Source organism: Mytilus trossulus, unplaced genomic scaffold (assembly GCF_036588685.1).
Source record: "Mytilus trossulus isolate FHL-02 unplaced genomic scaffold, PNRI_Mtr1.1.1.hap1 h1tg000128l__unscaffolded, whole genome shotgun sequence".
In the NCBI taxonomy this organism is placed as follows: domain Eukaryota; kingdom Metazoa; phylum Mollusca; class Bivalvia; order Mytilida; family Mytilidae; genus Mytilus; species Mytilus trossulus.
In genome coordinates, this window is record NW_026963301.1 from 4056469 (window position 1) to 4073218 (window position 16750).

A 16750-nucleotide genomic window follows, 5' to 3' on the forward strand; every position below is an offset into this window, starting at 1 on the left:
TATCCCGAAAAGTAAGACATTCGAACATCGCTAGACTTATTCATACGGGAGAGAAAAAGGTGAAGGACAAACCGCGGGGAAAATGCTGTCTGTAGCTAGTCTTTTAGGTTCACTTCTGAGCAGGTCCAGTGGTGGACCAACAGGTTGTCACTAATATCTAATTTGTCAATTACTTTCTGAAAACATGTTTTTTTCTAAAATATAGACAAAAAACCTTAACCATTCTGATTTTAACAAGTTAAACACACTTTCCAAACTGCACAAGATTACATATCACTGCGTAGTTTGTATATAGTTCTGTATATCAACACATTTTTAGCCTATGTATCTCGATTGTGCTATATAACATCGATTTGGCAAGTAAAGTATATCTACTTTTGAACCTTTTTTAATCGAATGAATGTTTGAAAACTTTTACACTCCATTCAGTTTCCTGAAGTTTTCGAAATCATTTGATAATATATATAATAGTCAGAGATTACTCTGACGTCTAACAGCTGTTTTGCCAGACAAGCTGGGGCAGTGGGATGTCAGAGTTTGTCCCATATCAAAAAGTGGATATTTGCCCATCCAAAATAGATGTGCTGCTTCGTAGCTTCTGGTGCCGACTGACGGCCTTGGAATTATATAAATCAGGCATCAATCGGTTCATTTTTCATTTGGTTTTATAAACAATCTTATATCTATTCTGGAATATAGAATATTTGGAACTTGTATTATACATGTTATATATTCTATTTCATGACAATATTCAATTAATTTACAGCCAAAATTGGAAGTTTCCAATGGGTTCACACAAGTTACAACAAACCAGGCCTATTACTGGAGATGGTGCAGTCAGTGATTCCCCCACTCACATTTAATACTCACAAAGGTTTGGCAGGGAGGATAGCTGTTATTGGAGGGTCAAAAGAGTAAGTAATCTCTCTAGCTCATAGTACTACTAACACTTAATCAGTGATTCACCCACTCACATTTAACACGCACAAAGGTTTTGCAGGGAAAATAGCTGTTATTGGAGGGTCAAAAGAGTAAGTTTAATCCCTCTTATTCGTAGTACTAATGACCTATACTTTTCCTTTAAGATAACATTTCACTAAACTGCTAAATGTTTAACTATTTTAAACATTTTATTATGATTTGTTCTTTAATCATTATTAATGATTTCTTTGTTTCTAGTAATTCTTGATTTGAATTTTTGGTGGTGAAGTAATTTTCATAATCAACTTTTCCTCTTTTCAAAAGCATTTATTGTAACAAGTCAAGAGTGAAAAAGATTAAATTATTGGTGATTTTTTTCTATATGAATTTTGCTAAAACACAGAAGTCAACATTTGCTATTGTTTATTTCAGGTACACAGGAGCTCCATACTTTGCTGCAATATCTGCTTTAAAAGTGGTAAGTTCACACAGATGTTTATAAAACAATAGGCTATTTGCCAATTCCAATCATTTACCCTATTGTTAGAGATCTTTATTTTTGTTGTCTCCCTTTATGAGGAACATTAATTTTTATTTATAATGGAGAGCTAGCAGAAAGAGCAAATTAACTTGTGCCTAATGTGAGTAATCTATAAGATTTTTAAATCTTTTAATTGCATTAATTTGTTTAGCTAAATACTTTTGACATCAGAATTTATTTTTCATGTAAAATTAATATAACCGCCAATACACTACTTTCAATTCATCATGCTTTGCATTGGCAAAAGCCAATTTTGTCGGGTAAAGAACCAGTCTACGATTGACAAAGGGAAGTCATGTGTTTAAAAGTGTGTAATAATACATATGTACATGTAGAATCAAATCGGTAATTGTCAAATGGACTATTATTGCATCTGCAGTTGTCAAAATTATATTTTATTGACTCATATTTTGTTTTATATATTTTATGAAGTGATGTTTATAATAAAATTTTTGATTATACATTGTAGTTGAAAATTGATAATAGAAAAATTTTGATGAATCCATTAAGAGTTGAAAACATTCTCTGTAATTGTGAGCAATGCCCTTGGAAAAACAGTCAGTTTTTATTTTCAAGGGAGAAACAGTGAACTAAATGTACAATCTTTTATGGAAAATTGTCAATTGTAGTCAATTAAGATTGTAGCCAAGTTCATATGCTAAGGAAAGATTCGAAATTCACAACATCAATTTTGACAAGTCTAGCTATATATAGGGAACCAGTTGGTTTTCTTAGACCACTTAGTCACAAAGGCCCCTTATGATTAATTCCCACAATATCAACAGGAATTAAAAACAGATTACAACAAGATTAAATTGCAGCATATTCTCTGAATTTTATTTTATATCCAAAAAGTTATGATATTTGATACAAATTACATTGCAGGACCAAAAACTTAAATTGTGATAATAATCAACAAAGTTTACATTCAATGTACAACACCTTAAAATATTTACCAATATACTCAAAATTAAAAAAAATGATTCAACTATAAAATATGTAGTAAAATAATTTACATTTAACAGGGAGCTGATTTGTCTCATGTTTTCTGCACTGAAGGAGCATCCACAGTTATCAAAAGTTACAGTCCAGAATTGATTGTTCATCCAATATTGTGAGTGATTTGAATTGTTTTATACTGTACATTCTATGAGATATTTTTCAGATTTCCTTAAGACAGCATATTTTGATTTTCAATTGGGTATTCAATTTTTAGACCTTTTTATTCTGGATATTCAACTTTTAATTGTATTAGGTCTAAAATAAAATTTTAATTGTTGTCTATCTATCTACCTTAAAAAGCAACCTTCCCAGAAAATGTATGACATATAGATGGTCTAAATTCTTTTTTTTAGAGATTTTGTTCTACTCTTACTTTGTTTTCTTGTCTAAAACATTATGTTGTTGGACAAAAAGCAAATAAAGAATACCTTCATACCTACCCAATAAGTAAGTAATATCCCACAAGTCATGCAAGTATTTTTGTCTCGCCTTGACTGAGTCAAAAAGCGAGACATAGGTATGATGTTTCCAGCATCGGCAGTTGCGACAGCGGCAATGGCGTCAACAATGTATTAGTTTGTAATTAGGTCTAGTTTATGGTGAACCACAAGTGGTAGGTCAATCATATTTGGTATGCAGTTGTATAAGCATTGGCACATCTCATTTTCATAGAGATAATGTGGCCCTGCCCCCTCAGTCATGGTCTTTTGACTTTGAAACTTTTGCTTATTTTACATGTATTAGTTTGTGATTAGGTCAATTTATGGGGAACCACAAATGGTAGGTCAATGATATTTGGTATGCAGTTGTATAAGCAGTTGCATATCTCATTTCCATGGAGATAATTTGGCTCCACCCCTTTAGTCATAAGTGAATTGACTTTGAAAATTTTTATAAGTTATCATGTATTAGTTTGTAATTAGGTCTAGTTTATGGTGAACCACAAGTGGTAGGTCAATCATATTTGGTATGCAGTTGTATAAGCATTGGCACATCTCATTTCCATAGAGATAATGTGGTCCTGCCCCCTCAGTCATGGTCTTTTGACTTTGAAACTTTTGCTTATTTTACATGTATTAGTTTGTGATTAGGTCAATTTATGGGGAACCACAAATTGTAGGTCAATGCATATGATATTTGGTATGCAGTTGTATAAGCAGTTGCATATCTCATTTCCATGGAGATAATTTGGCTCCACCCCTTTAGTCATAAGTTGATTGACTTTGAAAATTTTTATAAGTTATCATGTATTAGTTTTTGATTAGGTCAGTTTAAGGGGATCCATTAGTAGTAGGCCAATGTTAATTGGTATTCAATTGTATAAGCATTGGCGCATCTCATTTCCATGGAGAATATTTGGCCTCGCCCCTAAGTCATGGTCTAATGTGACTTTGGAACTTATCTTAGTTTACATGTAATACTAGTTTGTGATTAGATCAGTTTAAGATTAACTGCTAATGTTAAGTCAATGATATTTGGTATGCAAATTTATTGGCATTTGCAATTATCGTTTCCATGGAGATTATATAGTTGCACTCCCTCTTCATTGCATTTCATTGATTTTAAAACTTTTACATAGTTTACAAGCATGACAAGTTAATGTGTGATTTAGGGTTGAGAACGACGTATAATAAGTCAATGGTATTTGATATGCATTTGTATTAGCATTGGCACATCTCAATTACATGGAGATTGTTAGCCATGTAACTGAGTAATGGTTCATTGACTTTGAATATTTGCATAACTTGTGTAAGATGATAAAGTATTGCTATTTTGATTTCAACATTTGCATAATCAAAATTACGAAAAGGGGAGACATGTCTTTGTGATAACAGTTTATTTTTAAGGTAAGCCTTATCCTGTCATCCTTGTTTATGTTTTATTTTCTTTAACCGATATCTTGAATTTTCATCTTTTATGTTCACTTCAGAGAATCAAAATTTGCTGTTCATGAGACCAGTGAATGGTTAGAGAGAATGCATGCTGTTGTACTGGGACCAGGTCTGGGCAGGGATCCAGTTGTCTGTTTAGATACAGCTAAGGTAAAATTGAGAATGGAAATGGGGAATGTGTCAAAGAGACAACAACCCAACCAAATAAAAAAACAACAGCAGAAGGTAACCAACAGAAATTCCCGCACCCGGAGGCGTCCTTCAGCTGGCCCCTAAACAAATATATACTAGTTCAGTGATAATGAACGCCATACTAATTTCCAAATTGTACACAAGAAACTAAAATAAAAAATAATACAAGACTAACAAAGGCCAGAGGCTCCTGACTTAGTCTATGTGATAAATATAAAAATTACTTTGAAAGTTTATTATGAATTTGAAGTCTAGCATTCATTCTGTTTTGCAACCTCAAACTAGTGAACTTTATATTTTAACACAAGGTTATCCTATACTTGGTCTGGTAGTTTAGATTTTTTGCTAAGTATGTGCATTTTTTTGACAATTATTTGGTACTTTTTTTAACAGAATAGAAATAAATTAACCATGATTTTTATTTCCAAAATAGGAGTTTATTTAGATTTTTAGTTTTACTAATGGTTGTCTTACCAATACCTAAGAGTCCCTTTTATGTTAAATTCATGCTGGATGCTAATTTTGGATGATAATTTTATTTTTTAGAATATATTAGAAGAAGTAAAGAAGAAAAACCTACCTCTTGTTGTAGATGCTGTAAGTTTATAAACTTAAAAAGAAAATGTGGTATTTAGTCTTTAGTTATCTCCCTTGAAAATTGAACAAATTGCCAAAAATTTCTTTCACTCTCAAAAAATCACTGATGATTTGAAATATATCATGTATATATATATTGTTTGTTCAAAAGGTGTCTCTAATGAAATATCAAATGACTACTTACATCTACTGAAAGATGCAGAGAAGGATGCCTATTATGTAAAAGGCTATTATCTCCCCTTGACCATCATATACACTGGAACACAAAAAACTTATCTTTAACAAAAAAGATATGGTACAATTACCATTGAGACAACTCTTTACAAGAGACCAAATGACACAGAAATTAACAGCTATAGGTCACTGTACGGCTTTCAACAATGAGCAAATCCTATACAGCATAGTCTGCAATCAGTAAAAATCATTAATATATATTGCATTTAATAGGCTCAGCACAGAAGACATTTTGGCATTTTTAAGAGAAATATCTAATATTTCAAAGTTTTGCAGTGTTCAAAATAATAATATATTAACTCTAATAACTTGTGGAAATCAGTTATCACTTTAATGCATGTGTTGCCATGGTAATGTAGGTAACAATAGAAAAACAACACTTTTGATTATTATAACATTTATATAAAGATGTACGTAACAAGTTTGTTTTTGGATGTAAATATTTAAATGTGACCCTGATTTTGAAATTTTTATGCAATAAGAAAGCATCCCTGATGTATTTAATTAAGCATCATGATTTCCTTGATAGAGGGTTGCTGCTCACAAAGAAGCTATTAAACCAAGAGTTCCAAATGTGAAATTTAAATCATCCCTTTGTAAATTTTATGAAAGCCATCTCAAATTGGTTGACCCTAATGGAATAACCATTTCACAGATGAAATCAGATATGTTTCCTACATAGTAACTACAATCCCCTTCCCTTTCATGAATGTGACCTACCGGATTAGACTATTTAGGTTTGTAATAACATGAGCAACAAGACAGATACCACATGTGGAGCAGGATCTGTTACCCTTCCGCAGCACCTGAGATCACCCCAGTTTTTTGTGGGGTCTGTGTTGCTCAGTCTATAAATGTCTGTGTTGTTTCTTTTGTTCTTTTTTTGTCTGTCTGTCTTTTAAAGCCATGGCGCTGTCAGTTTATTTTTTATTTATGAGTTTGACTGTTCCTCTGGTATCTTTTGCCTCTCATTTGCTTTCATATCACTTAATCAATTCTTTATTTGATGATAATTTACCTGTTATATGAACCAATAGAAATAAAATGCATATAATCATAATGTGCTCACTCTTAGGAGTTGGTAAAATTGTAAAGATTGCCTCCCTTTGACCATAACATTTTTTTTTTTCTTTCAGGATGGACTTTTCCTTATAACAGAACATCCAGACTTAATCAAATCCTATGGAAAGGCAATACTTACACCAAATATAGTAGAATTTGGAAGACTTTATGAAAAAATGGTAAGTTAAATCAGATATTTATGATTGACAATGGAAACACTATGACAGTAATATAATTTATTATTTGTACAGTGATCTGGAAGGATTTTTTCACTATGGGCCCAGGGCCCCCAAAAATAAATTCAATGGGCCATTTTAAAAAATAATGGGCCATGTTGTCAAATGAGTAGGCCATTTAAATTGACTACTATAAAAAAAAAAAGTATCAGTATATTTGTGCAAAGAGATGGTGGTACTTACCTTTATGATTTTAAATTATATCATGGATATTGTTCCTGTGATTTTGTAATTTCAATTTCAATGAATATACAATAAGTTATTTTAACTTCCTCCAAACCGGACAATATTTAAGATAACAATTATTTACAATATTCAATCTGGTTCTGTTGCCTTGTACATGTTCATGTTTTTTTGTACATTAAATTTAGGTCTTAGTCGAAACCATACTTATTCCAGACGTTCCGTATCAGAGGACATTTCTGGCATTTCCTCTGCACTTATTGTATTATTATTACTTCATGACAATGACAAGACTAACAGTAGGGAGTATCATTAATTGATAGAACAAAACAACAATTCGCTGAAGTCATGTTTACAAAATGTCAAAACGAGCCAAAGACCAAAAAATGACAAGGACAGTTAAGTGCCTTTAATGGAGACAAAAACTATATTCATTTAAAGGCTTTGGGGTTTTTCAATCGAAATAATAGCAAGTTACACTAACTTAAAAGATTATGATTAGAGATTAATCTCATCTTTACTAGCCAAATTTCACAAATTTAAAGTTGTTTACCAAAAAATATATCAAGAATGATGGTTAATTACGTTTTTGGGGTAATCAGTTGAACCGTATGGTTCTATTATTACCATACGAAAACACCAGAGTCGTTAAACCGCATGGTTCTATTACAATAATAAAACACCTGATACGTCGACACCCGAGATATCCCAAAAATATATAGGATAGGGGAACATTACACACACGGCGGAACACGATCGGAAATCCATTTGCCGATATCTAAACGTTTCGAAATGAAGTGAAAAATATTGTGCGCCACGTGGGCGCTTACATTTGTCACTCTATGGGCCATTTCTGGTCGATATGCGCTATAGGCCCAGGGCGCACGTCCTTCTGATCACTGTTTGTATAGTTCTTTCCTTGAAAGCTGAGTAGATGCCTTTCAGTAGAAAAGATTTCCATTTGTAATGGTAATGCAAACAGTCAGTATGATTTGTATTTTTTCAACAATGGATGTTTATTTATGATCATGAAATTTTGTTGTGATTAGTTGTCAATTTTTGTGTCAAGGTTTTATGGAATTTCTGAATGTATACCAATTTTAAAAATTGTAAAACCACATACATTTCTTTTATATTAAAATGTATATAGATTAAGGAAGATGTGGTATGAGTGCCAATGAGACAACTGCAAACAGCAAGCTATAAAGGGCCCTAAAAGTTACTAATATAAAACAATTCAAACAGGAAAACCAATGGTTTAATCTATATAAAAAACGAGAAACACGTATGAACGGCATAAAAAAACGAAAACCACTGAACGTCATATACATTTAAATTTTATATGAAAATATAATCTAACTGTACTTACATTTTTTTGTTATTGAGGAGGTCAATTATTCTCTTTAGTTGTGATTAAACAAGGGAAATATATCCTCTGTATATGAAAAAAATGAGATTGATATTCTTTGGGAATCTCTTTTAGAGTTACTATTTGGATAATCAACTTTCAGAAAATAAATTAAAAGAGATAACCCACTCTTGTTTAAAGGATATTTTGTGAATATTTGCTACACTACGCAGTCTTTAGTTATTTCCAATTAAAATTAAAATACATTTGTGCAAAATTTCTTTGTCTCTCAAAAAACAGTTATTTTTTTATTTAAAATGTATATCTATAACTATATTTTATTCAAATGGTATCTTTTATGTAAATATTCAATAGCTGATTGCATCTGTGATGCAAGGAAGGATGCCAATCTCTGCATTGCAAAAATGAAAAAGGCGATTATCTCCCCTTGACCATCATGTACACTGAAACTAAAAAAAAGAATGAAATCTTTAAAGATACATTTGTGAATTTTTTAATGAAACAGTAATCCAACATTAATAAAAGATGAAAAGAGTTAGATATCAGCAAACTGTCTTCATGTGCAACTGTTTGGGTAAAAAAAAAATTGATGTCAATCTCAAAATATGAAAAAGTCAATTATCTCCCCTTGACCATCATATACACCAGAACCCACAACAAATTTTTCATGAAAAAATAATCCATCACCAATATAAGATGAAAAGAGTTAGGGATCTGCAAACTGCTTTCATTTGAAACTAGTTGGGTAAAAAATATATTTTATAATGTGGACATGTCATGCATGTTGATTTTGAGTGATACATTATACAAATTTCAATGGATTGAAGATGGATTTTATTTACCATAAAAAATAAAAACTTAAAGTTTTGACAAATTCTTCATAGGAATCATGAAATTGTGAATTTTGTTGAAGGCCTGAAACTGTGTGTATCCATAAGTAATGAAATTCACTGCATTATTACCCCAACAGTTTTCATTCTTCTCTTTTTCATTTTTCGTAATTTGCAAATGATCATTCTGATAAATTGATTTTTGTTTGCCTAATGTCCAGTGACACATATTTCATGTGTATACAGCAAAAAATAAAAACATTACCAGCTGATACAATAGGTAGGTTTAAAAAAAAAATGGGATGAACTGCCATGAAGCAGAGGAACTAACAATTACTGCTGAAAATGAGGGTATGTTGTAAAGGGGCACAAATTTTGCATTACAACTTGCAAACACAGACCCTTACAAGAGTTGGTACAAAGGTTTCTTGAGTGAACCATTTTGAATTAAATGTGACCTTTACCTTGTAAACATACAACAACTGTAATTCAATAAAAATTTGTAATAAATAATTCATTATTTGATATAGTATCCACTGTTGTTGTCATTCCAACCTTTAGCATGTTTCATTTAAAGAAATTTAAAACCAGGAACATCATTCCATTTAATGAAAATTATATAGTTGATTCCAAATTTCAAAAATCCATTTACGTTTTTAATGATGTTTGTACAAAATTAATAAAAAAAAAATTTTTTTTATAAAAATCTTTTTTCCTGAAAATTATATATATTACATGGATCAATAATAAGGTTGCTTTCATTGTGAATCTTCTGATCAGAAATTCTTTATTTTATTTTGGTTGTACCTAATTTTTAATTTTCAATTTAAATAGATAACTTAACAAATATGAAGATCTGGTATGATAGAATGAGAAATGATTATGACATGGAAGTTAATCTAAGGAATCTGATGTTCTGTAGGTTTTGTTTATGTAATTTATATGTGTTTCTGGTTTCTCATTTTTTTTATATAGATTAGACCATTGGTTTTCCTGTTTGAATGGCTCTACACTAGTATTTTTGGGGCCATTTATAGCTTGTTGTTTGGTGTGAGCCAAGGCTCTGTGTTGTAGACTGTACTTTAACCTATAATGGTTTACTTTTATAAATTGTTATTTGGATGGAGAGTTGTCTCATTGGCACTCATACCACATCTTCCTATATCTATTAAGTCTTTTCCCTTTACTGATTTGTATTCTTTGTTCTTTAATCATGATCATTGTTCCATTGCTTTCCCAAGATTTAAAGGGTGGGACATCTGCAAAGTTTTAGAAAGCTTTTTTCTCCTGATGGTCTTTGAAGAAAATCTGCTGGTCCTCAATATTTTATTTCTATTCAAATTACCGAAGTTCTTTTAGTCCTTGCAAAATTGCATATTTCTCCATATAGAATTGAGCAAAAAGGACAACATGAAATCCTACCTTCATACCCAATTTTTTCTTAAAGGGGAAAAACCCATTACATGTTGGGTTTTTTTTTGCTTTTATTAATAATTATGAGATTGCAGTGGTGGACATTTGAATGTGATGATTTAAAATCCATCACAGTTTTTAAAATATCTGTTTTTTAGGGTCATGACCTTAATGACAGGATTAATACATATATAATCCTACAATCTCCCCTATTCATAATAAAATGTCAGAAAACGGCCTCCAATTATTGATGATAATTGGCTAAATTCTGCCCATTTGACTTAACTGGACACCAAAGAATCCCCAGAAATAACAAACTGGAAACCATTTTCATTATTTACCCATAATTCAAAGGACAAGCTATGATCACTGTTTGTTTAACAATGTCCGTTTCTGTCACTTTATTTACATTTGTATTATAAATGACCTAATTAATGACCTTAGTGTATTGCCAGGGAATTAAAGGGAGGTAAGCTAGAAAATTGCAACATTTATCATGATTAAGATGCTTGATCCCTTTCTTAAGTCCATCATAAATCTTTGAAATGAACAGATATTTATCCAATGGTACAATTATTTTTCCACACTTTCCTGAAATTTGCTAATTTCAATAACAACAATCTTGGCCTTTCCACTTTTAATTAATCTATATTGTTACAATTCCAAGTACACAATTGGCCCATCAGTATTTTATTGTTTTAATTAATTTGCTGCAGACTTTTATTTTATTTTTATGGTTGTTTATTTGTTTCCGAATTAGCCAAGATTTCACCAAAGACAAATTGTTTTGATATGGAAACCTGGTCTTGCATACATAATATCATGAATAGTATGGTGTTTAATGGGTAGTTAATTTTAAATTTTTTAAGAGTAGAAAGTGTAATCACAAAAATACTGAACTCCGAGGAAAATTCAAAACGAAAAGTCCCTAATTAAATGGCGAAATCAAAATCTCAAACACATCAAACGAAAGGACAACAACTTTTATATTCCTGAATTGGTAAATGCATTTTTCTTATGCAGAAATGTAATTGAACCTGGTTTATTAGCTAGCTAAACCTCTCACTTGTATGACACATAGTACATTTTTAATGAGATAAGGGGAAGTTTCATCATAGACCATTTTTTTGGCTATGGTATTTATGGAGTAGTCTGAATGAGTACTGCTTGTCAATAAGATATTTTTAAGTGTTTTGAAAAGCTTAACTGTAGGGGGATCGGATAAAGAAATTCAAAGATGAAAAATGAAAAAAACCACATGCTTCATTATTTAACACTTTATAAATAACACTTGTAGCAATTTTGCACAAAAATTTATTATCAAAATTACTATTTAAGCTTTGAACCATTCACTTTTGCTAAGAACATTTTTTCCCAACACATCATGTGCTGTTTGGAGATAAGCTCTGTAAAGGTGACTATAAGCAAAGACACAAAGTCTGCTACGAAGGGTTAACAAGGTGTTCTGAATGTCCTGTTCAGGTTACGATTATTTAAACAGATTGGAAAACAACCGTGATAAAATCTTCTCGTGTTGTGTTTAAATACTTTGACAACTCTGTCAAAATGACTAAATATTGCCCTCAGTCCCGTAATTAGTGTTTTGGTTATTGTATCTGGTCGGCAGAGAAAGTGTTTCCCTGATGACGAGGTCTGATAGCATTGTTAGGTAGACAGAGCGGTTATTTAATTTATTGTAGCCTCACTGTGAGATAAGTGGTTTAATTCCTGTAAGACAATATATAATGATCAAAGAAATTTTAACACGTAATTAAAAACTTTCAATTATATTGAATGATTTTGAATTGCTTCTGAAATTACATTTCCACCTTCATCATCACTTTGAACTCTTGGTTGAAGTTTTAGAATTATATATAAATATTTTACTACTAATATTTATAGTTGTTCCTTGAATTGCATAATTCTTATACACAGAAATAAATTGTAAGTGTTATGATTATTATAGATTCTATAAACTTTGACCTTAAATAAGCAAACTTTGAGTTTTTTCCCCAATCCTGAAACCAAAACAAAATTGAGATCTATACATTTTATCTGATTTCTAAGTCAGGAACATGTAGTTGTCAAGTACTTTCTTATACACAAACTGGGTGACACTTTATCTGTATGTCCCACTTCTGAATATAGATGAGTCTGGCGTGATGAGGAGTGCTGATTCAAACTCTTTGATTGTACATGTAGTACATGTACACACTTTACAGAGTCCTCCAGGTGGTTCCAATTTTTCTGTGGAAAATACAAAAATATTTTTTTTTTCATGATAAGCTTTCCTGAATTTATCTTCTCTTGGAAAGTTGAGATCTGAATCTTTGAAATCTTAAAGGATGTATTAGAAGTGAAACAGTATTATAACTAAAGCATTGAAACATTTGAAGAGCTATGGACAAAAAAGAACCGAAAATAAAAGCCAATTCCTCAATTTCTAATTTATTTCTGAATTTAAAATCTGACAATTTTAAAATTTGTATAGCTGATGCACATTAATGATTTAATATATATTTTGCAGATGGGAGAGAAGCCTAAACCAGAAGAACCAGTACTAGCTGTAAAAGTTCTGTCCAGAGCCCTGGGCAATGTTACCATAGTGAAGAAAGGTCCAAATGACATCATTTCTGATGGAGAAAATGGTAGGTTAAAGGTCAAATGTTACCATAGTGGCAAAAGGTCATTATGACATCATATCAGATGGTGAAAATAGTAGGTCAAAGGTCTAATGTTACCATAGTGCTAAAAGGTCATTATGACATTATATCAGATGGAGAATATGGTAGGTCAAAGGTCAAATGTTACCATAGTGCTAAAAGGTCATAATGACATCATATCAGATGGAGAAAATGGTAGGTTAGAGGTTAAATGTTACCATAGTAAAGAAAGGTCCTAATGACATCATATCGGAAGGAGAAATGACAATGAAAAAATATCCAATGAACTTTAAATTATATCAAAATTTAATTTATATATTTTTTTTTAACTTATATATTCAAAGTAGTGGCATCATATGAGATGAGAAATAAAATAAATTTTAGTAGCTTCTAAATCTAAAAATCCCCATACCAATAATACAAAAAATTAAAGAAACCAAATAAATGCAAAATATAATTTCAAAGCTTTAAAATAGGAAAGGTTGATAAGGTGCAGAAATGATTCATTAATTTTCACCTGTATGTGTGAGCATGTGAGTAATTATACCTACCTATAATTGTGTTGTCAGTAATATGATAGTATAATTATCTCCCTTTGCTCACAGATCGTGTGACTGTGTTAATTATCATTTGAACCTGTAATTAGTGGAATCGTTAGAATTAGATGATAAATATTTGGGTCGTTTTAACTTCCTGTGGTGCATATTTTATCTTGTCATGTTTTGTGTTATTATTTTAATTATTTAATTGTTCTATTCTTTGAATTTAAGTGTAGGTTTAATAAGAAATATTTTTTTGGGAATCTACTTGTATATGATTAGACTTTATCATTTCTAAAACAAATATACATATTTTCTTAATAATCTATGGATTTATATGATTATTTTGATTTTTAACAAAATGCCTATAAGAAGGAAGACTTTAGAAGAAACAAAAGTTTATATTTTTCTAAATAAAAAAATACTTGTTTACGTTTTTTCAAATATGATCAATCTCATCTCCTTTCCCAATGCTTTATTCTTGATTTTCACTACTTTTAAGGCGCAAGAACAGATTGAAAAAGTAAGACAGCAAGCAAACAACACAGAAAGAACAGAAAAATCTAGAGTTTAATACACAGTCTTCAACAATTTCAAAGAGAATGCATGAAAAATCTTTTTCTTATTTCTAGACTTTCTTGTCATTTTATTTTCTGTAGATTTGCTGCCAAAAAAATGTATATCTTGTAATCTTCATTTGGCAAAATTATGTTGTAGGATTTTATGTATGTTTACCACAAATACCATATTTATTCTTAAATATTTTATTTATATCTGTTCCCATCAGAGAGAATATCCTATGATTAAGCCCCACCCATGTTGTTGGCTTTCTTATCAGAAATGAACATGATCTTGTTCATTAATTTTATGAGTCAATGATTATTTTTACAGCCTGTTTATTTCTTTTTCCATAAAACAATACACAAGACACTTGACCTTATGATGATAAAAACATAAATATTTCACCTGCAAAATCTTTTAGTCGTAAAAATCAGTCTTATATCTGACCTCAGGATAACCAATACATAAACATTTCACCTGAAAGAACATATTAGCTTGTTAAGTGACAATATTGACCATTGTGTACAAGAAACAGATTTTCTGTGTATTGTTTTTTAGTCATGATGTCTTCATTGTTGTTGTGAAATAGATTAGTAGTTGTCTATTTCTGATGTAGGTTTCCACAAATTATCACAGAGCTGTTTCTTTGATATTAAAAATTAGGTGCATATTTTGTTGATCATTTGATTTGACATTAAACAGATGGTACATTCCTAAGAAAGTTTTTATATATTTGAAATTTGGGGGATCTCAAATACTCATTAAACAATGTCACATATATGTTCTCACTGGTTTTAGCCAATTAACAGAATTTTTCAAAAAGATGGGGACTTGTCAGTAAAAAAAAAACCATTTGACACGCCAACATTATGTTTTCTGATTTTTTTCCACAAGGGCCAGTTTAAGTCATTTCAAAAAGTCTTGAGAAAAAATTAAAACTCAGGATACAAAATTGGTAACATGAAATTACTAGAAAAGAAAGGATCTAGGATATCCATCCAGCACACAAAATCAGTAAGGCCACACCAATTTAATTTCTTGTTCTACGGAATTTTGGACTCCAAAAATTGGGGCGAGCGAGCGATTTGAAAATTTTAATAAAAAAATATTTAATTTGCAAATTTTTGAGGCGAAGCTTAAAAAGTGAAGGCGAGCGATTATAATTTTTTTTTGTAAACATAAAATAGTAGGTTTTGACTATATTAAAACTTGATTTATCACTTGTACCTTGACATTTCTTTAATTTATGAACTATTTTTCCCTGTTCAACAAGAAATAATTGAATAATTATATCTGGTCTATGTATGTGTGACTGACAATGAGACAATTCTCCATCAAAGTCATAATCAGGTTCAGAACAACCCCTTAATGTTGTGAATATCCCTTTTATGAGGGGTCAAAATAAGTTATAATGTCCTAGTATTTTTTTTTGTAAAAACACTTAAAGTACAAAAGGGCTTATATTTTCCCAAAGAACTATAATATTTGGTATTAAATGGTCAAAACATGTCCAAGAATTTTGTAATATTCCTGGACTTTAACCATGTTAACACATTTACTTTCAAGTTACATATTATTCAAAATAAGTGGACCCATCCCTCCTTTAGAAAAGTTGTTTAAAATATAATGTATTTCTCCTATTTTTGAGTAAAAAATTCTAAGTTGTCAAAGGTTTTGTATAGTAGCACTGTACAAATCCTTAGTATTTCTATTTTCTTTTCTACAACAGTCATGACAGTTAACATGGTAAAATGACCCCTTCAAGGCCCTTGTCTGAGGGAGGGTTGATCCCAACCTGATAATAACAAACATAGGTCAAAGTACGGCCTTTTACACAGAGCTTTGATCAAGACAAACCAGCAAGCTATAAGGGTATTGTACACAATTCGAACAGGAAAACCAACGATCTAAGATCATCTAAATTATATTTCCAAACGGGAAAATACCAATGAACCACATCAACAAACGATAACTGCTGAACGTCAGGTCCGTGAATCAACAATGACAGGTGCACAAACCTGCAGCAGGTATGACCGTAACCATACATTATAATTGCAGTTGAAGGCAAATCCTTCAGAAGTTCTTTGTACTTTATTTTAACAACGAACATTTATTTATAGGGAATATAAGTTATGGGGAAAGAAACCAACGATTTGTTCTGTACTGGTATTTCTATTTATATCGGAGCACTCCCCCTTGGAATAAATTGGTTTCATGCTGAAACAAATATTCTCGCAGAAATTTACAGTGTTGTGGGGTGCTGATATGTTTAAAATCGTTATATAAAGGCTAGACTGTGATTTTAAAAAACAAATGTTGAGATCTTTATATAATATTTACAAAAAAACGGTGCGGGAAATGGACATGATTTCATTTCCGGATGCGGGAAGCGGGAATATAATAAAAATTAAAAAAAATCTGTTTTGAAAAAAATAGGTGCGGGCGGGTCCGTCGAACAAGGAATCAAATTGGTGTGGCCTAAGTGCACAGCAAAAAAAAAACATCAACACAAAAA

General features: G+C 31.0%; 1 protein-coding gene across 1 annotated transcript; it reads left to right on the forward strand.

The window, feature by feature from the left end:
* The first annotated feature begins 82 nt into the window (after nt 1–82).
* Nucleotides 83–13167, forward strand: LOC134700310 (ATP-dependent (S)-NAD(P)H-hydrate dehydratase-like). Its single transcript, XM_063561659.1, has 8 exons — nt 83–143; nt 767–914; nt 1354–1399; nt 2488–2576; nt 4395–4506; nt 5095–5145; nt 6516–6620; nt 13000–13167. The coding sequence occupies exons 1-8, from the start codon at nt 83–85 to the stop codon at nt 13165–13167; spliced, it is 780 nt and encodes a 259-aa protein (XP_063417729.1).
* The last annotated feature ends 3583 nt before the right edge of the window (nt 13168–16750 follow it).